General features: G+C 43.9%; 1 protein-coding gene across 1 annotated transcript; it reads right to left on the bottom strand.

Moving 5' to 3' along the window:
- Nucleotides 1-6,281: 6,281 nt before the first annotated feature.
- On the bottom strand, nt 6,282-21,191 carry CLDN11 (claudin 11). Its single transcript, XM_005891730.2, has 3 exons — nt 20,756-21,191; nt 16,602-16,766; nt 6,282-7,580 (listed from the first exon to the last, which is right to left on the bottom strand). The coding sequence occupies exons 1-3, from the start codon at nt 20,982-20,984 to the stop codon at nt 7,348-7,350; spliced, it is 627 nt and encodes a 208-aa protein (XP_005891792.1). The 5' UTR covers nt 20,985-21,191; the 3' UTR covers nt 6,282-7,347.
- Between the last annotated feature and the right edge of the window lie 690 nt (nt 21,192-21,881).

Below are 21,881 nucleotides of genomic sequence, written 5' to 3' on the forward strand. Positions count from 1 at the left end.
GTCAGGAGGATGGAGTCCCCATGATAGAATTTGGGTCTTTGTAAGAAGAAGAAAGACTAGAACCTCTCTCTCTATCTCTCTCTTCCCCCTTCCTCTCTCCCCACCAAGCGATGACACAGCAAGAAGGCAGCTGTCTACAAGCCAGGAAGAGAGTCCTCCGCAGACACCAGATCTGCCAACACCTTGATCTTGGGTTTTCCTGCCTCCAGAACAGTCTATAGTATTTTGTTGTAGCAGTCCCAACTGACTAAGACAGATGCCTTCCTAAGAGTGTCAGAAGGTATAACACAGGCTACAAGTTTCCCTCAAAATCTACTCTTTTTCTTTTTAGAGACTTACTCAAAAAATTTAACCAGGTACATGGCCAGATGGAAGAAAGGCCAGGGTCAGCTGCATAGCCTCACAGGCCCCACAAGCAGAAGGATTATTAAACCCTGGTTTAATTCTGTGCTGTTGGCATTCTCAATAATTTTTTCATTGAACTTGTGTTTTGTAAGTGAAGTCTAAGGAGACCATGGAGCATGTGTGTGAGGAGAGAAAATACATGCAGTGTATGTGTCCATCACTTCTTACCACTATATCCGCACATAGTGCCCATGATACCCCATGAGCACAGATTTCCCATGGACCCACATGTGTGGAAGGTCAGCAGGACTCAGAAGTTCAGAGATGAGTGTGTGTTATGCCTGTGGCTGATGATACCACAAGCGATGGTATTAGGAGGTGGGGCCTTTGGGAGGTGTTTAGCTCATGAGGGTGAAGCCCTTATAACAGCATTAGGGCTTTTATAAAGGTGGCCCCACGGAACCACCTCACTCCTTCTGCCACATGAGGACGCAGGGAAAGACGCCAGCTCTAAACCAGGAAGAAGGTCCTCATCAGAAAGCGACCATGTTGGTCTCTTGGTCTTGGACTTCCTAGAACTGTGAGAAATAAATTTCTGTCGTTTATAAGCCCCCAACCTGTGGTATTTTGTTGTAGCAGCCTGAACAGACTAAAACTGAGTAAAGAAGTGCACTGAAAGTCCCCGGAGGACAAACTTACCATTCAAACCACAGCTCTCTTCAAATGTAGAAAGAAGGCAGTGGGTTCTAAGAAACACGAATGACCTTAACCTTGTATTAATAATTCCCTGTATTCACCAACCATTTTACGCTGAAAATGATGACATAGATAGAAAGGGAAAGATAGGTCCCATTCATTTTGGTCCCACTCATTTCATTCCTTCTTACTCTTCAGTAAGCTGAAGGCAGTGTGTTGGCAGAATGGGTGCATATCAAGAAGTAAAAAAAAAAAAATAAGTGAATTAGTTTTGTGCAATGTTTCCACTATTCTAATGAGTAATACTGAAATGTGTACATGCTACCAAATACAAATTGTGGGATTTTGGTGTTTCCACAGGAAAAAGTGAAACTGTCTTTTATTTGCACTTAAAACAGATTGCACAATTTAAAAAATGGTAAAATTCATGCTTGTAATTTAGTTTTTCTTAGAAAATTTACTTAGAAAAATTTCATTTTTTTTTCACTTAGGACAACATTAAATAGGGGGAAAAAAAAAAAGCCACCATGACAGTCAAGAGAGAGACCACAAAAAAAGGAAAAACTATCTGTTTTAAGTAACAACACTTTTTCCCTGTTTTTTTGAAAAAGGAGCTGTTTTCATTTTATACTGGGCTCTACAAATTACATAGCCAATCTTGATTAAAAAAAAAAAAAACAACTTCCCAGTGTCTCTTGCAGCAACATGTGGCCATGTAACTTATTGCAAGCAGATTCCTGCAGCAGCTTCAGGAAACTATCTTAGGAGATGGTGGGCACGAACCTTTGCCCTTTTCCTTTGATCCTTTCTCCACCTGAAATGTAGATGCTACCATCTTGGACCCCTGGGTTTGGTGAAGCAGTGAGTTGGAAGGATCCAGGATCCCTGAGGGCTTTGTAAAGAAGCACCTAGTTAGCCAAGACTCCACAGTCTTGGCTTGCTAAACTTTTACAGTGTGTGGAATGGATTTCATGAAATGATTCGTGTGATAGTATATGTCTATATTAGTCACTCAACAAATGGCTAGATTTTTATTTTTGTTTGATTTTAGTCAACTAGGAAAAGATATATTATTCTTCATATTTTTCCTGGGAACAGTTCAGCACCTTCTGACCACCTACAAGGCCCAGCTTGGGGATCTCTGCTTCAGGTCTCCACTTTGCTCACTGTACCTGGTTGAGCCTTTTAAGTACGAATCAGTGCCAGCAGATTCTGCTGCCCTGTTGTACTTATCACAATAAAAACTGAGCTCTGTCACCAGGACAGGAAGTTTTTGTTTCTTTTCACTATTTTTTTTAATTTGGTCGCACTGCACAGCATGTGGGATCCTAGTTCCTAGACCAGGAATTGAACCCATACACCTTGCACTGGAAACATTGAATGTTAACCACTGGACTGCCAGGGAAGTCCTTGGAGAGGAAGTTTGTAAAATATTCAAACCAGAGAAGATCGACACCTTCAACTAAATTCCCGCCCTAAAAAATAGCAAGCTTCTCTGTGGAAGGTTTCAGCAAGACTTGGCAGAAGCCTGGACAAGGCCTTCTCTGCCCATTCCTCACTCTTCTGCATATAATCAAGTCAATAGCCTTCAAGGAGTTTGGGAGTTGGCTGACTTTCAACACCCATTTTAAAAATGTATCAAGTTGGGAGAAGATCTGGTCAACATGCCTTTATATATCAAATATTCTGTAAACCCTCATCTTCCATCTGTGCACTAATATGCTTCTGTCAGTATTTTATTTTCCCCTCTCAGTCAGGGTGTACGTTTCCAAAGTCAATTAAAGATGACAATGATTAGAAGACAACAGCATCATTATTCATGGTGCTCCTAACTACATCACTAGGCTACAAGTTAATTGAGGACTGGGATTGACTTTGTGATTCTTTTTTATATCTGGTGGCTAATGCATGGCTGGCACATAACTAGGGCTCATCAAATGCTTGTTTAATTAGTTAACAAATGAATCAACGAATGAATGAAGAAATAAATTTTAGCAGCTGCTCTTAAAATCCATTTTAAGATAACCCAAGTTCTAAGAGTTTGTGAACTGCCTTTTTCTACAGTGTTCAGATTTTTTTAAATGAGTGTCTGTGACTCCGGGTTTGAGTCTAGACCAACAGAATCAGCATTCCCTGAGAGCTGGTTAGATGACAGGGTCCCAGGCCCCACCCTAGACCTGCTGGATCAGAGACTGCATTTTAACAAGACCCCCACATGATCCATGTGCCTCTTACACACAAAGTTGTAAAACAAAGTTGAATATAACTCAATATAACATTTTAATTAAAGAAAGTACCAGACTGTGACAACTAGGTGCTCTTTGCCATTTAGAAGGTCATTTTGTTGTAAAGCATAAGCAGTTCTTACCTTCTACAACCCTACAATCTTATGGTGTCCACGTTTTTCATTTCAACAATGGGGCATGGAGCAGTGACAAGTTCCTCCATCTCCACTCCCTCCTGCTGTCCCGGAGCCACAAAGCCTGAGCTGAGATTCTGCGTGAGGTAGAATAATATAGATTCCTCAAGAGCTGCTATTCAAGCCATAAGCAGCATGTGCCAAAGTTCCACCCACAATTCTGGTTCAGTCTCCTTTAGGCTGCACAGCTGGCTGTCACACAGTCTTTTGTGGGGACATCTCAATGGCCGCACTGATGCTGCCTCTGCCCGAGGCCAGCCCTACAGTGGCCTCCCTGTCTTCCCAGCATGTGATGTCATGAGCATGAATGTCCTGCCAAACATTTAAGATGTTGCAGTTCACATTGTGTACATTGTATAGAGAAACACTGACATGCAGATTTGAAATTAAAAAAAAAAAAAGAGAGAGAGAGAACCACAGGACAAGATACAACCAAACTTTGTTCTATTGTTATCTCTAACCACCAGTTCAGCACAAATATGTAACTTGTATTGTTAAAGTACACGATCTTCTCTCTCTCTTTTTTTTTTTTAAATTTCAAATCTACAGATGCTGTTGTAACTAGCATCTGTAGATGCAGAGATTTCTTGAAACATTCATTCTCTAATTTGGTTTCTATCAAATTCTTGGAAAGTGTGAGCAGAACTGGTTCATTTCAAACTAAAGACCCTCTGCATGTGGTCCCTTCAGAATGGACCGAGGAGTTGGAGGGAAGCTGGGTAAAACAGTCATCTTGTCTCTGAGGACCATCTAAAAGGGATGAGGGAGGGGATCAGCTGCACTACCAAAAGACATGAGAAAGGGGCTCTTGCCTTCACTCTATCAAAGTGTGGCATGGGGATCACCTCTTCAGAATCACTGGGGTGCACAATAGAAGTGCAGGTTCTTGGGTACCAACCCACATCCACTGAGTTGGTGTCCAAAGTGAATCTGAAATTTACCTGACTTTCTATATTGACTGTTATCTTGGAGAACAAAGGCTTTAGAGTTAGACTTGAATCCTATTTTAGTTCTGTATAAGGGCAATCTGACCTTGACAAATAACCTAAACTCTCTACACCTCCTTTTCCTTATCTATACAACAGGGACTGTGAGAAGGATTAAGTGTACAAAGTTCTTGGAACAAACAGGTCTCAAGAGCAGGTCTTCCCTTTTCCCTATTACTCAGGCAGAGCACTTTGAGTCTGCCATTTCACCTGTGACTGGGGGGCCGCTGTCTTCCCCTGTAGGTGCCAGGTTCTCATGGAGCTCTAATGAGGGCAGCTAAGATCAAGAGTCATCCCTTTAAACATCCCTTAGTTTTGTCACTAAGGCGGAACCTGTTATTCTATAGCTGTGCTCTCCAGTCCAAGCGCCATCAGCCATATGTGGCCACTGAACACTTACAGTGTGGCCAGGACTAATGGAGAGATGCTCTAAGTGTAGAATCCACACTGGAGTGCAAAGACTTAACACAAAAGGAGGAGCATAAAAATGTAATTGATTACATATTGAAACGATAATGCTTTGAATGCACTGGAATAAAATAGAATATATTAAAAATTGATTTCACTTGTTTACATTTAGCTTTTTAATGTGGCTCCTAGGACATTTTAAATTATATATGTGGCTCAGGTTATATTTCTACTGGACAGTGCTGTTCAGGGGCAACAGTGACCCCTCCCCTCCTCCTTCACACTGATAATATAACCCAACACTGGAGTTATGACCTACAAAATGGGATTCCCTAATGAGGCAATGATCATCCAGGAGACATTGAGGGTGTCTCTTCTCCTGCTGCAGGGGAAAGTGGGGCTCCTGCAGCACAGCCCCTCATGTGAGAAAGCACGGAGCAGCCTTGGGAAGCAGGGAAAGCAGGGAAAGCAGGGAAAGAGGTGTGTGAGTGAGCACAGCCATAAGAGGACACTTCTGATTCTATGAGGAGACAAGGGGTGTGAGACCTACAGTCTTCTGTGTCCACACCCCCTGAGGCCCTCTTGCTCCATTCATGTTCACAGTCATTACACTCTGGCAAGTTTTCATGAGGTAGAGAGGGTCCGGCAATATAATCACAAAACTTGCATTCTTACAAAGCTGTCATAACTGAGCAAATATTTTGGTCAACATGAAGATTATCTTTTCTCCACAAGTTAATTTGGAAATACTTTCCACTAGGTTATAATCTCCTAATGTACACACATCTCTACAAAAATGATTAGTCCAAGTGGATATTTCCAAAGAGGAAATGTTTGCCAACCATTATGCTATCAGCTAATGAAATTAGTATTTTTGGAAAAATACTACCAAAGTAGATTGTAATCTGTTTTTTTCTAACAGCAGACTCATAACTTGACAGACTTTCTGGAATAGAAAACAAACAAAAATCAATTTGCTATATCCAATTTTGTTCAAAATTTCTAAACATCTACATACATATGTTCAAACAAAATGCACTTAGATATTATTACCTGAAGATCCAATAAAAATGAGATTGCTTTATAGTTCCCCTTATACTGAGCCAATTCCTTTACTATGCCTAGAATAGATAAAGGAGTTTGTGTGATACTTGGCACTTGGTATCTGATGGTTGCCTATTTATATGACTTAAAGAAGCCATAATGTCCCTCCTTAAGAGACCTAGAAAGCATCTAAGTTCCCCTTATGACCACATGTAACCATCACGATACAGTGAATAAAATATCTTTTCAATTTTTCAGCATAGGGCAGAAAGACTTACTCTTGAATCCCTGACCAGATTCCCTGTAGATTACTAGTAGAGATCAACGAAAAAGTTTAAATTGATGGATGATACCTCTGGATACAACAGAATATTACAGGCCAGTTTTGCAGACAGTCTGTTATTTTATTGCACAGATTTCACTTAAAGAACAAAATGCACCATCAAGTTTGGAGAGTTTAGGGTCTTGGATACCGGTACACCATCAGTGTTTGCACCCGTAAAGCCAAATTCAACAGTACAATTTATGTTAAACAGTATCACTTCAAGACAGCTCACAGAATGAAAATAGAAAAGGGAGAAAGTTTTTAAAATATGTTATATTGAAGCATATGAAAATGTAGGATTAAAAACTATATCCTACAAACCTGGAAATCAAGAATGTTTTGTGGCATGTCAGTTAGTTATACTCACTTGTACTGTTATTTACGGTAACATTAAAGTCTGTTTGGTTCATTTCCTTCATACTGATGCATTGAGAATTTCAGGAAAACCGTGGTTATAAAAATGAGCAACCTTAAAAAGTATGTACAGATAAATGTAAAATCACAAACTAAAAAATATCCCCACCCCTTGCCCTCACCTTACAAGAGGGAAACTTCCCCATGGAGGGCAAGGTCCACAATGCCCTTCCCTACCCCACCCCACATTCCCTATTCTATCTTTTTCTATTGGTTATAACTAAGTGACCTTGGAGCTGAGAGGAGAGAGGGAACAGAGAGGCATCTCTATGAGGCTCCCATTGTCATCTGTAACAGCTTGAAAGTGTCTTTTCTTTCTTTCCCCACACCCAACGCGGCAATGTTTGCAAGGTATTTGAAATTTAAAGAGAGAGGAAAATTTTTTTCATATATATGTGTGTGTATGTGTATATATACATATATATATACATATATATATGTATGACAAAAGAACGCCCAAGAAAAGAGCTAGTAGTGGGCAAAACCATGGGAAAAAATGTGCGGCATTATCTGAGCTAAACATTTCTTTTAAGGCAACAGAAGGAGAAGGAGATGTTAAGACTACAGAGTGCCAGACAGGATGCTCTTCTAGAACTTTGGCTTTGGAGCCTGGCAGAGGAGTGGGCTTCCCAGCCCCTCACAGTGGCAAGCGAACCTAGGGCCATGGGCCCGGCATCTACAGCACCTCCGTGGGCAGGCTGGCAGCTCTCTTATACATGGGCACTCTTGGCATGAGTAGGGGAACTGGAGCCTGAAGAGTAGTAGAAACGATTTTCCCCGAACGCCTGGGCATCTCCAGCGCAGCAGACGATGACACAGCCCCCCACGAGGCACAGCACGGCACCAATCCAGCCCGCGTACAGGGAGTAGCCAAAGCTCACGATGGTGGTCTCACGGTGGGCGCACACAGGGAACCAGATGGTGGCGACCATGGCACAGAGAGCTGGGGAGACAAGGAGAGGGCTGTGACTGAGGAGCCCCATCACACACCAACAAGACCAGGCTCCCCTTCAGTCCACACACGCACCCCTCTGGCTTCCAACCAACTCCAAAACTCAGTACACTCAGCTCTGCTCCCTTTAGGTCCCAGTCTGAACCTAACAGTTGACAACTATTGAATAAACAGATCAAAATCACGTGCCAAACTGCTAGGTCCTTATTTTTTCAACAGGTGGCAGAAACAAAAGAGGGCTGCTCAGGCTAAGTCACTTCATTTGTGTTCAACTCTGTGAGACCCTGTGGACTGTAGCCTGCCAGGCTCCTGTCCATGGAGTCCTCCAGGTAAGAACACTGGAGTGGGTTGCCATGCCCTTCTCCAGAGGATCTTCCCCAGAAACAAAAAATAAAAGTCCAATGTAAAAACTTAGAAATAAATCATTTAAGCCCAAAAAATATGCATCTGTATTTATTTATATATCTTGACTTTATATACTTACATTTCTATTCTTACACTTACTTAAATGTATTGTAATTATCTCTTTACAACTCTATTTCCCATGCCAAGTTCTGAGATCCTTGAAGGCAGGGCCCATGTCTTATGTTTATAAAGTCAGTGTTTAGCTCAGCACAGAGTACAGAGTGTGTGCTCAATGTATACCAGGTGAATGACTGGATGACCTGAGCCATTCAGAAATGAGAGACAAGATGGTGCCACTTCAATGTCCACTCTTGTTTTCTATTTGGTCAATTCACAGTACAAAGACCTGAAGAAGCTATACAAATTCTCTTGCTGTAGAGAATACTGCCAGACATCAGTGGAGTATCAGCTAGGAGTCTGAGTGTGTATTGTGCTGCTCACAGTCACAAAACCTCCACAAACACACACACATGAACAGTTCCCAGAGTAAAAGAAATTACCCATTCAAGGACTGTGACCCATCACGACAAATGTCATCATCATAAGAAATAGCCTCTGCATCAGTTAGCTTTTCCCCTCCTCCTAAGCAAAGTAACAAAACAGGACAGGCAGGAGCCTAAAAAGATTTTTTAGAAGGTTTTAAACCTCTACACGAGCACTGTCAAATAGGGTAGCTAACAAGCTACATGGGCTATTGAACATTTCTTATGAGGCTATGCTGAGTCACTTCAGGCATGTCCAACTCTGTGCGACCCCATAAACAGCAGCCCACCAGGCTCCCCATCCCTGGGATTCTCCAGGCAAGAACACTGGAGTGGGTTGCCATTTCCTTCTCCAGTGCATGAAAGTGAAAAGTGAAAGTGAAGTGCTCAGTCATGTCTGACTCCTAGCGACCCCATGGACGGCAACCTACCAGGCTCCTCCGTCCGTGGGATTTTCCAGGCAAGCGTACTGGAGTGGGGTGCCATTGCCTTCTCCGTCTTATGAAAACCAAATTCTGAGTTTTCATTAAATTTAAGTGAACACATAGCTAGCGGCTAATGTACTAAGCAACAAAGCTCTAGAAAGTAACTTTATTCTTACTTTGATATCATCTGATTTCTCACGACTACAAGTAGACAGAAATTTTAGGTAAAGCTTTGAGTTGGGGGACTTCCCTGGTGGTCCAGTGGTTAAGAATCCACCCCTCAAGGCAAAGAACTCAAGTTCCATCCCTGGTTGGGGAACTAAGATCTCACATGTTGCGGGGGAACTAAGGCCTGCCCGGCACAATTAGAGAGAAGCCCACCTGCCCACTGCAACTAAGACCTGAGGCAGCCAAATAAATAAACATTTTTTAAAACAAATATTAAAATAAATTTTTTTTAAACTTTAAGTTGGGATGTCACATTAAAGTTAACAGACCAAAATAAAAATGTTTCTAATTGTTAGTCATAAACACTTTGATAAATTCAAGGCAGTCGTTGCACTGTTTGCTACCCAGGGAACTCTTGTCACTTCAGCTTAGCACACTTTTTCCAATTTCTGCTCATACTGAGTAATTTTCTAACTGACCTCTATGCCCACAGAGAAAAAATGTAATTTTTCTTTAATAGCACTCAAATCTTACAGCCTTGTACATTAGATCTAAAGAAAAGATTTTTAAGTCTTACCCATTTGAAAGACCTCTTCGACTATTTCATTGCATTTGTGTAGCTTGTACAATAAGGTTTTGTTGACAACACACTAAGTCCATCCCCACAAGGTGTGTATAGATATACGTAAATAGACGTGATTCATGTCCTAAAAATGTATAGATCCTAAGTGGAAGTCAGAGTAAAGAAGTGAATTTGGAGGCTCTGAATTGCTCCAACTGGCTTTCTAACAGCCTAAATTCACTCTATTAGTTGTGAACTACTCACATATTTAAGGAGTTTATATAGATTATCTAAGATGCTAAAATCTATCCATATGTTAATAACTTCATTTTACTTAAAGAGCAAAGCCCCATCATGTAATATTTTTATATGAGATTGAGAAGATGTATTTTCCTTCCGTGAATAGAGTATACTCAAATAGACCAGCTGATCTGATTGACCAAACCTTCCCTTTCCAGCACAGGGCTTTAAAGATCTATGATGCATTTTTTCTCTTTCTCTGGCCACAGATTCCAAATCTGGCACTCTTGGAGAACTGCTTGGCTATTGTCATCGTTATAATCTAGAGTGTCTGAGCCAGAAGGAATTGCTCTAGATTCTCCACATCAAAAATATGATCCAGCTACACACACTTAAATACCAAAAGGGGGCATTTGTTCTGAGATGGGCAAAAACAGCAATCTAGCAAGGGCTTCCAAACACCCATGCTTGATTAGAGGGAAAAGCTGAACTCCATAGGAAAAAAAACAGATTTGATTCCCAGTTGATGTGGCTCAATCCAATTGATCTTTCCTATAAACAATTAACTGGATTCAAAACAGGTTATGGTTCAAGTAAAGTTTTATATTTTCCAATTATTTACACACACCACACATACACACTCACACACACATACACACACGGGCATTCTTCACATTTCGTTTTAATCTCACTTAACTTCCAGGTTTGGTTTAGATTTTACAGAGTAAGATTTAAATATTGCCTTTAATTTCACTGAATTCTTCCTCTTTTACTAAGCAAAGTAATAAAACTAGGTTATTTTCATATAGGGAAATAATCAGGCTCAACATACCAAAAGTAACCATCAGTCTTGATTTTGAGTGTTAGATTTTGTTAGACTTTATTCCTATAGACTTCACTAGGAAAGGGAAAAATCAGAAAAATGTCTAAAGATTTAAATATGGACTTACAGGACTGGATGAGTGAGTGGGTGGATGGACAGACAAATGGATAGATGAGAGGTAGACCCATTTCTAGTCTATTCTCCACTTCATTCACACCAAAATTGACTTCTAAAATTATAAAACTTTAATGTAACTTTAACACACTCAAAGCTACAAACTCATGATTTACCTCATTAGAGATTTCCTTCTTTTACAATCCATGCAAAACAAGGCAAATGAGCACCAGCAGACCCTTTATTTCCTCATTGATAATTGAACTCTGGGTGGAATTCCTGTGGCTCTCAGAGACCAACCACATCAAAAACCGCTAGAAGATGACAGACCACCACACAACATGAAGGGAATGAGAGGTTCACTGGGAAGAGTGACCTGCAGTTGAACTCACAATGAAGAATGCTTAAAAACTAAAAAAGGGAGAGTTTACTCAATTTGAGCATGGCTTGAAGGGAAAGAAGAATATGTTTTAATCGTAAAGTTAAAAATGCAAGTCATATCATACTCAACTAAAAGATGTGAAATGTTAATTGGCAGTAATTTTTGGCTTTCTTAAAGACATAGAAGGCCTGCTAAGACTTATTTCTACTTGCAGACACATACACACACACGTGCATGCGAACTTGTAATGATTCTCTCCATATTTGAGGAAAATACAATGTTTTTCTTAAAAACCCACAATTACCTATAAAGTAAAGAACATGGAAGGGAATTGTCATTTCTTTTTATGTCATCAGAATTTAAGTCTCTAAAAATAAGACAGGAGAATTTTAACATTCACATTTTTCTGTTTTTCCCCTTCTACCTTCAGAAGATGTAATAGCTAACTGCATAAGAGGAAAAAAATTCTCCCACTTGACGGGGAGTAGAAAGGGAAAATCAGAGATATCATCATCTTAAAAATCAAAAGAAGGACAAGGGGAGAAAAAAACTTCACTTTGTAGATAGAGATTCATCTGGACTCAGTCCTCTCACAAGCAAAATTCCTTGCTCTTCATAAAAGAAAATAGTTTGTCTCTTTTGATAAATTTCAAATCATTTAATATAATCATTTTTTTAGTTGATAGAAAACAGCCTTATTAAAAGTTATCAATGATCTTGATGTAGCCAAACACAGAAAATATTTGGGAAAGCAGTTTTAGAGCAATGAAATGTTAAGTGTAGTTTTTCATCTCTTTGCTGCTAAGTCACTTCAGTCGTGTCCGACTCTGTGCGACACCATAGACGGCAGCCCACCAGGCTCCCCCGTCCCTGGGATTCTCCAGGCAAGAACACTGGAGTGGGTTGCCATGGAGTTAAATAAATGTGATGAAATTAAATAAAATTGGCACAGGTGTTTAGCTTTGGAGGTAACAACCTAGAAAGAGAAGGGCAGATAGACAGAGAAGCCTAGAAAGACAAAAGAGCAGCAGGTCCTGACATTTCTTCCTTCCTCCAATGAACACCTATTTTCAGACTTTGTCACTTTCTATATTAAGCACTGAAAAGACTTTTAAAAGCATCTTTTCTAGATCAAACTAGTATTTTTCATTAAACTCACTTAAATTACCCTGAGTTTCATTAGTAATACCAGGGGGAAAAAATCTTCCTTTATCTGATAACTGGGATTTGCTTCCAAAAAAAAAAGTGTGAAGACTGGGAGAAAAGTAGAAGTACAGAGACGAAGCAAGTTGACTGTGAGTTGATCATTATTGGGAATGAGTTTGGGTTCATGGAGTTCATGATACTAGTCTACTTTTGTGTATGTGTGAAATTTTTCACAATAAAAACTGTTTAAAAATCCCCCTCCAAGTAACATTTTAGGAGGCATTGAACACAGCCTTCTACAATTGATACTATTATATCATACGATCTAACTGGCTATTCACATCAGCTTGTCACAAAGAAGCCAGTTAACTCAAGGCGACAAGTAATGAGATTTCTAAGGAGCTGTTGGTTGAAGTCATGTGTACTTTGTTGTTTCTTTATAATTTGAAACCAGAAAAATTGGGGTTCTACTTTCTTCACTTGCCATTCTCTAAGTTTTGATTAAAGCAATCAGTGGTGGGACATCACAACGACTTTTACGAATATCTAATATTTACAACAATCATCAAGTCAATGGAATATTTGAGTACATTATTTTCCTAGCCTGTTTTCAACACTTTCCCCTTTATTTCTATTCCACAAACCACTCTTTTTTTTCCTGCACCCTTTAAAAAAAAAAGCTTCATGGTTATTAGTAAAAAAAAATTTTAATCACAAAGTTCCAAGTTAAAAACTTTTTTTCAATACAAATAGGATTCCTGGGGCCATATCTTTTAAAAGGAGGAGAGAAGACAAAGAATTCCACTTAGGAATTCCACTTTCCTTTCCTTCCATTCCCTACCCTGTCTCCCCAAGAAACACCAAAATCAAATACTTTCTAACTTATAGCAACGTGCAGATTAGTCTGAATCAGAACTAAGCTTGAGCATTTTCAGTTGTATAGCTTCCTGTGACTTTTTATAATGGAATAAGCCAAAAACTCAAACCATTAATCCCCACATTCTGGTTTCCACAAAGCAATCAAAGGCAGTATTTCCATTAGACCAGGATGTGACCTGGTGTCATCGCTCCTTACCAGTTCCACCTGTGGACATGACCCTGCAGAAATTAGACGTGATGGAAGGAATACCCAGTTGCCTTCTAGGCAGCTCCTTTCTAGGTTACCTCTCTATTTCCTCTAACCAACAACAGCTGCAAAATAGCAACCATTTGTTGACCACTTAGCCAGACACGATGCTAAATAACTTGGATATCTCATTTCACTATTCTTACCAGCCTCAGAAGTAGGCAGTATTGTCCCCATTTTATATAAAGTCTCAGAGACTTTAAGTGACTTTAACTGCCCTCGTTCACAGAGCTAGAAAGCGGCAGGTCTGAGATTTAGTACAGTTGGTCTGACTCCACACGATAAGATGAAGCATCTCAAGGCATAGGTATCACCTGCTTCGGCAGGGCATCTTGAAAAGCCACAGATTAGAATGATATGCATCCTGGATCTGAGGATCCTGATGCTCCTTGAACTACTCATCTGGCTTAAGAAGTCAGCAGCATCAGGCTCCCATTCCTTCCCTCAAAGCAGGAACCAAATCCTCACACCACTGAACTCAGACTCCTGAGAAGATAAGCTGTTGTATCAGAGACATAATTTTTTAAGCTTTCAGAAAAATAAAGGTTTCCAGAGTCAGGAAGGATGGATTTTAATTAATGGTGCTTACAGTCTTCATCCCAAGATTAGCTTTGACTCTGTTCCGGTTCCCAGGTCCCCACACCCCAGTGTGCTTGGTCAGGGACCACATCTCACCTGGACCACTGTCAGTGACCCCAAGGCCCCAGCAGGAGCCCAGTGCCGGCTTCTGCTAGAAGAGCACCAGAAGCCCTTCCCAGCCACACAAAGGGAGGCTTCACTGCCAGCCGGGGAAACAGGGTTCTCGGGCTCCCAGCAGAGAAGACAGGGGAGGCCAGCAGGTGTCACACTTGAGACAATGAGCTTTACATTTCCAGGGTGAGCGAGCTCGGTCCAGTCCAAACAACATCCAACCGAAAGGCAAGGGGTGACCCACTGAGAAGTAAATCCAGACAGGAGCAATCCAAGAGGATGCAGGCACCACTGGAGATGCAAGGAGCAGTGCCCTTGTTCCATCATAGCAGTGATGGGTCAGAAGGGGCAGCCTCCCTGCGGGGTGGGGTGTCCAACCACTCAATGCCCCCGCCATCGGCTCCCTCCAGGCTGCAAACAGGGACTGAGGAGCTCCCACCCCTACCTGCCCACCCACCTCACTCTCCTAAGATTCTGTCTATATCCACCAGCCCACTTGAAAAAGATAAACTGTATATAATTTGACTAGGAAGTTTCGGACAACAGGTTGCTATTTTTTTAATAGCCATTATCTTCAACTAGGTAATTCAGTGGTTTTCAGGAGAGTTTTAAATACCAATTTGTCTGTATGACGTTGCTTTTATGTCTTTATTTCCTACAAGATTTGGGTTCAGGATATTTTGACGTATTCTCTTTTAATGTGACTCTCATACGGACGACCAGGGTTTCTAAAGATGAACACTCAACACAGTAGACCAATTCTTTGGCTTTGGCATCCTCAGAGTCAAAGAGAGAGCCTTCTGGGGCTTCTGTAACACTGTGAGGAAAGTTACAAACAACCGCAAATGTCTAGGATGAGAAGGGTTTCACCTGGATTCTGCAAAACAGCTTACTTGCAGAACTTTGGTCTACTTACTAGAAAGGGAGTTCAGATACAGAGATCCGACCACCGAAAAGCCTCGCAGGGAAGGACCCTGTGAGTTGGATGAAGCACATGATGCTGACCCACCATGTGTTCCTCATGGCACCCCCACAGAAGTTCTTTGTGGCTGGAACCACAAGGGTCCATGCCCAGATTCTTCTCCCGAAATTATAGAGATTTTCTGGTCTTTTTACTCCTATTCACACATACACAGGCAAGCCCTTCTGAATTCTCCATAGCTTCACAAGTCTCTAAACACCTTTACAATCAAGGGAAATGGCACCCCAATGTCTTATGTCCCCCTCCCCTCACTGGTGACACTGTGGGTGACCATCACTAAATGGCACTGACCCACACAGAACCCTGACTCCCTACCTTGCCCCCTCAGACACCCAGTCTGATACCAGTTTGGGGATGGAAATTTCCTGTCCCCAGGGAACTTAATTTATATCTAACTCATATCCAGACCAATGTCTCTTCACTGATATCTCAGTGCATTTTGCAACAGAGCTACCACTCTTAAAATGCCTATCTTCTATTAAGATTTAGAATGGTGGATATAGCCTTCACAAAAACCAAGAGATGAAATCACTGATGAGAGCAGAGCTATAAGGACCCTCCCTAGGTTGGTAAACCAAGCCCCCAGTGTGCAGGTGTAATCAGGAACACTGAACGAGCACATGTCATGCCCTTGGTCTGGGCTGTCCCTCTCTCCAACCCATGACCTGACCATCTTCTCTCCAACTCTCAAAAGCCATTGCTGGGATCCTCTGTGCTGGGAAACTCCTCCAGTCTGAATTAGATACCTTGCTCTAGGTATGCACAGCCTGTGTACTTTTTATAGGTAAGTATGTCCCATGCTCTATCAAGATGTCCAAGAACACTCAAGGCAGAGGCTGCCTTCTGTTTGCCAATATGCCCAGTGCCTACCATGGTGCCTGGCCCTCAGCAGGTGCTCGATGAAATGTGTACAGAACGAAAGATGGAGTGATTCATCACCTAGTGATCTACTAGTGATCTACCTAGTGATCTACCCTTGACCTCTTACTTTTCTCTTGCCCTTCTTTTCCTCTAGTCTTTCTTTATATGTTAAGTTCTCAATCCTGGTTTCACTTAAGAGCCACCTGGGAAGTTTTCAAAAAAATATCTTTGCCTGCTTGGCTGTCCAGAAATTCTGAGTCAATGGACCTGCAGTGGGACCTGGGCACAGGTGTTTCTGAAAACAGACTCCATGGTGAAGTCTGAATGGAGGGCCAGCCTATAACTCTCTTCTGTCCTCTGGTCTCTCTCTTACATATTCCCTCAAAATCCTTTTTGTTTGTTTTTTCCTATTTTTATGTTCAGTGACTCCCACAGACATCATTTGTCCCTCTGCCTCAACCACCAGGAAACATAAAGGAATACACATGGTGAGGGGCTTTTCCCCAGTGGATTCATATGTCTTCCTGGCCACATCTCTTGAGCAGCAAGACCTGAGATTCTTCAGGTCGGCTCAGAGTGGGCGTGCTTTACAGAAAGCTGTCTTACCCACAAGAATGAGCATGACACCAGCCAGCTGGGCCCGCCTGTACTTGGCCACGCCAGGCTCGTGGCCCATTCGGATGCACGGGAGAACTGTGAGCAGCAGGAGAATAGCCGGCAGACCCAGGACGGAGGCAGCGATCATCAGGGCTCGGCAGGCCTGCACGTAGCCTGGAAACAAGAGCACAGACAGTGGGGTTAGGCCACAGGTCCCCTTGGATCCTGCATCCTGCCTCACAGAATTCAGCACCATCTGCCTGCCTTCCCTTTGTCCCACTGCAGGACTTAAAATATGTTCAGAGGTATCCAAACGCAGTGACAGATGAAAGAGAGGCTGGGGGCAGGAGAGACTGAACAAGGATCCCTGGCTTTAGACTGCTCATCCAAGCTTCCAAGATGAAGGGGCCAAGAGTCCAATTACATCACCTTGTAAAAGATTCAGATTAAAATCTAAATCTTCCAACAAGTCTTCTGCTGTTGATGTGCTCTACCTGGGTTACTTTGGCCAAGTGCCTTGACACTTTCCTCATCTAGAGAGTAAAAATAATAATAGTACCTATGTCTTGCCAATGGAATCTAACTAAGATTCAATTTGTAAATTCATGCAGTGCTCGAACAGTGCCTAGCACAATCTAAGTACTCCAAAAGGGGTCAGCTATTATTACTGGAATTGCTAATATTATTGTGTCAAGGCAGTACTTTTATCCCCAGGTATACTAGGTGATTTTGTCCCTTAACCATGTTTTTTTTAATTCACATTGTGTATAGTGTGTGGCTCTAACTAGACTAAGCAAAGGCAGGGTCATTTTCTTGATTATCGCCTGAGAAGCTGCTATGCTCATGAATCCTGCCCCCCAAAATGGTCAAGCTCCCCCACAGTGCCCTGGACGTACTTCCACAATGGTACATTATCCATAAAGCAATATCTCCAACCCCCTAAGGATTCCTGGAGAACAGACACCTGCCTTGGCCTTCGTGGGTTAACACAGTGGTCACACCAGATGATGCAAACATACAGTTATGAACGATGGAGTTAACAAGTTGAATAGTAACAGTGAAGCAAAACGACCTGCACTTTATACTCTCCAATAAAATGCCAGGTAACTGCTTTATTAAGAAACAGATTAGAATGTGTTCAATGTTTATGTAAAATAAATATGAGAAGATTCTGGGAGAATATGACAGACTTAAATGTACCGTTTCTCACTAAAACACTCCTTCTTTCCAAAAAAGGAGAGGAATGGTATATATGTACTCTTCCTCTTTACTCAGTGGAAAGTAGAGCCAGTGGCCTGGGGGAGGAAGAGTTAATGGCAAAACCAGAAACAAGCCCCAACTTCTGCCTCATGTGCCAGGACCCTGACACCAAACCAGCCTACCTGTGCACCAAGACCCAACTGCAAGAGTGCCTCTTAGCAAGATGTAGCTTGCCAGAATTCAGAGTCCACACCCACTGACGTCACTGACATGAGTTTGAACAAACTCTGGGAGATGGTGAAGGACAGGGAAGCCTGGCCTGCTGTAGTCCATAGGGTCGCAAAGAGTTGGACACAACTGAGCGACTGAACAACAAGAGTCCACAAGGGCACTCTCTCAACCTTGCTCACCTCAGTTTCTTCTGAATTAAGGATAATCAATCAAGTATCTGTTGACTTGAAGACCCCCAGAAAGCAGCTACAGGTGGTCTGAGGCAAGACCTCTGACCACAGGACCGTGCCCCTGTGGCTGAGAACCAGGGCTGGCAAAAAAGAGAGTCAGTCAGCCACCCAGGTTCCAAAGTTTATGACTCAGGCGATCCACAAGCTAGATGCCAAGGCCACATTTCGAATCTAAAGAAGGAGACTGAGATCAGTCCCTGTCTCCACCTAGAGTGTGAGAGAGGGGACCCCAGTAAGAAGGAGTCCCTCCCTGAAACGTACCCCATCTGTGGGATGGTCTGTGTTCTCTGTAAACAAACCACTTGTCACCAAATGCTCAGCAAACTTAATTTCAGGAAAAGGAAACAGAGGGTAATTATTTGCTTCACTCAGATTCTAACAAATACCATGCCCAGCTTTTAATAAAAAAATTAATAAAATCACCATTTATGAAGCCTTTACTACATCTAAGAAGGCTTTTGCATCTCTCATCTCATTTAATCCCCAAAACAATTCTGAAAGATGGAATGAAGAAGACAGCTGGGTTCATAGAGGTTAGTAACTTGTCCCCAGTCACCCAGGTTGTGAGGGCTGGATCCCAGAGTCTGACCCAGATCTACCAACAGCAGCTTTAACTGAAGGCATAGCCACATCTGGGTCCCTGACCTCTGTCATTCTGAAAGTCCAAAATGGAGGGCAGAGCAGGGGAAGATGCAGAAAGGGCAGGATGCTATCTATATCTCTGAGGAATTTAAAATTTGGTAGGAGAACCTGATGCCGGGAAAAGATTAAGCGCAGGAGAAGGGAGTGACAGAGGATGAGATGGTTGGATGGCATCATCAACTCAACAGACGTGAGTCTGAGCAAACTCTGGGAGATGGTGAAGGACAGGGAAGCCAGGCATGCTGCAGTCCATGGGGTCGCAAAGAGTCAGACACAGCTTAGCGACCGAACAACAAAGTAGAACCTGACTCACAAACAATGAGCAAAAAAAGCCCTAAATGTGCACTAACGGGAATAAGAGTCAAATATCACGGCAACAAGGAGGAAGGGATAGATTCCGACTACAGAGACCTGGAAACAGGAAGCACTGAGGTGAGGCTCGAAGAAGGGCAGAGCCTGGAGGTGGGGCAGGGGGGCGGGGCTTCCCTGGTGGCCCAGACTGTAAAGTACCTGCCGGCAATGCAGGAGACTCTGGAGACCCGCGTTCCACCCGGTTGTATTCCCTTGAGAAAATAATGGCTACCCACGCCAGTATTCTTGCCCGGAGAATCACATAAACAGAGGAGCCTGGGAGGCTACGGTCCATGGGGTCGCGAAAAGTCGGACACGACTGAGCGACTTTCAGACACACACACACACACACACACACTCACACACACAGAGCCTCTAGGAGGGAGGGAGCGAAAGGCTCGTCCAGGGAAGGCAAAAGCCAAAGGATCTCAGGCTGGCGGCCTGGGGCCCCAGTTACTCCGCTCGTTAAAGAAGCCAGGAAAGGCCTTTAGAGGCGCACCATCCTCAAAGGCTAGGGGCACAGAAGGCAGTGGTGCTTTCCCCAGGGCAGAGATAAGCCAAGATTCCAGGCAGAAAACCCATAGGGGCGCCCAAGACCTTGTAAATCACCCAACTGGCTCGAGGTTTAAATCTGAATTGAAACTTGCCCAGAATTTTCACCGGGGCAGCAAGTAAGGATGGGACTCGAGTGGCGTCGGGGAAGGTGGAGACTAGGCAATCTTCCCTCCCCTCCCCACTGTGAGACGCTCCGGGAGAGGAGGGGTCGGCCCGCGGCGGTGCGCCTTTTCCTAGGATGGGTCGGCCCTCCAGCGCACCCGCTCTTCTCTGTCCGACCCCAGGGTGCAGAGACGCGAAGGGGAGTCGCGGCAGGCCCGACTGATATTACTATTACTATTCGAGGGGCAGAGGGTGGGGGAAAAGAGATAGGCCGCGGGGACAGCGGGAACCCTCCGGGCGCAGCTAGGAGGACCTTAACTTGGCCAGGACACCTCGGCCGTCCCACAAGGACTGGGAAACTCAGCCTGGGCCTGTTCCGATCACAGGAATGCTTTTGTTTCTCTCTTTCCTCCTCGCCCCTGTGGGTAGATTCTTACTGGGAAAGCAGGGCGCCTGGGGGAGGTGGGGAGGGGTGGGGGGTGTTGAAGTACTGATCTATCACGGACGGTGGGAGCAGGCAGCGGGTGAGGCGGCGGTAATTAACATGCACGGAGTTCCAACTATGTATCTATATCTCAGTTCATTACCTTCTTGGGGTGATTCGCCAGTGGTCACCACTATCATCCCAAATTTCAGATAAGAAAACTGAGACCGAGAGAAGTTAATCTCAGGGCTGCCTAATTCCTCCTCAACAAAGTGGGACTGAAGATGTCAAAAGGTTCCCCCCAAATCTTCAAGCGCCCAAATATTTCTGTGAAAGTCTCCCAATGCCCCCTCCCGCGTCTGCCCAGAGGGAAAGGGTTTATTCAGGAGAAGCCACTTGAGGGGCATGGAGAAGGGTTCTTATCTTACCCGGCAGGATGAGGATGTCCACCAGGGGCTTGCAGTGGTAAAGCCCCGTAGCCATAACGCAGTCGGCCCACAGCCCCTTGGAGCCCAGCTCGTCCAGCTTGCGGCAGGTGGGGATGGTGTAGCCGCATGTCACCACCCAGTCATTGGTAGACGTGGTGACGATGATGCCGATCCATCCCACGAAGCTCGTGACGAAGCCCACTACCTGCAAGCATGTGGCCACCATCATGGCCAGCCTGGAGTCCCCGCGCCTCGCCCCTCACTAGTTGTGCCCGCGCCTGGGCTGGACGGCGCCTGCCCCTCTCCCGCGCTCTCGAGCCGCTGGCCGGCGACAGCGCGATGCAGGACGCTGGAGGTGGCGGGAGGCCAGGAGACGCTACAAGCCCAGCTGCGCGACGGGCACAAGGCGAGGACAGCAGAGCGGCTGGGCAGCGCGCCCCCGCCCCCCTCTTTAAACCCCGCAGACCAGGCCGGCGAGCTCCAATCCGCGACGGCTCCCCGTCCGCTGGCCAATTGCAGGGCGGGGTCCGGAGTGGGATGTGGAGGGAAGCGGGAGGCGGGGGGCGGCCCGCGGGCGGGCTTCGCACGGTTAGTGTTGGAAATAACAAAGTTTGGTAATAAAATAATTCGAACCACGTCCCAGTGATGGAGAGAGACAAGAGGGCCCGCGTAGAGCGCGAGTTCTATTTTGCTGAGAATTATTTCCCTTCTAGCTGCCCTCTCTCATCTCTATCCCTGGGTCTCCGCTTCGCTCCATCCCTCCTGAGCTTCTCCCTATTCCTTTTCCCCAGCTGAGAGCAGGGACCGTGGGACTCCAGGAGGAGCCCAGTACAGTTCCTCCTCGGCCCATGATGATAACTGATGAGCTAAGAATTGCCCTAAAGAACAGAGGCGAAGCATTCAGCATTATCCTAGTTACTGACAGAAAGAAAATGAACCTCTGCCCGTGGTTAAAAATCATCAGAGGTGGCCATGGCCATCGACATGACAACAAACCATTGTTGCTGTCTCTAGCCACTCACGTTTGTGCAGCTGTGTCACCTACTACGTGTTTGTATTTGTGCTGTGCTTAGTTGCTCAGTCCTCCATGGACTGTAGCCCACCTGGCTCCTTTGTCCATGGGGAT

The sequence above is a fragment of the Bos mutus genome, chromosome 1, assembly GCF_027580195.1.
Source record: "Bos mutus isolate GX-2022 chromosome 1, NWIPB_WYAK_1.1, whole genome shotgun sequence".
Classification (NCBI taxonomy): Eukaryota; Metazoa; Chordata; class Mammalia; order Artiodactyla; family Bovidae; genus Bos; species Bos mutus.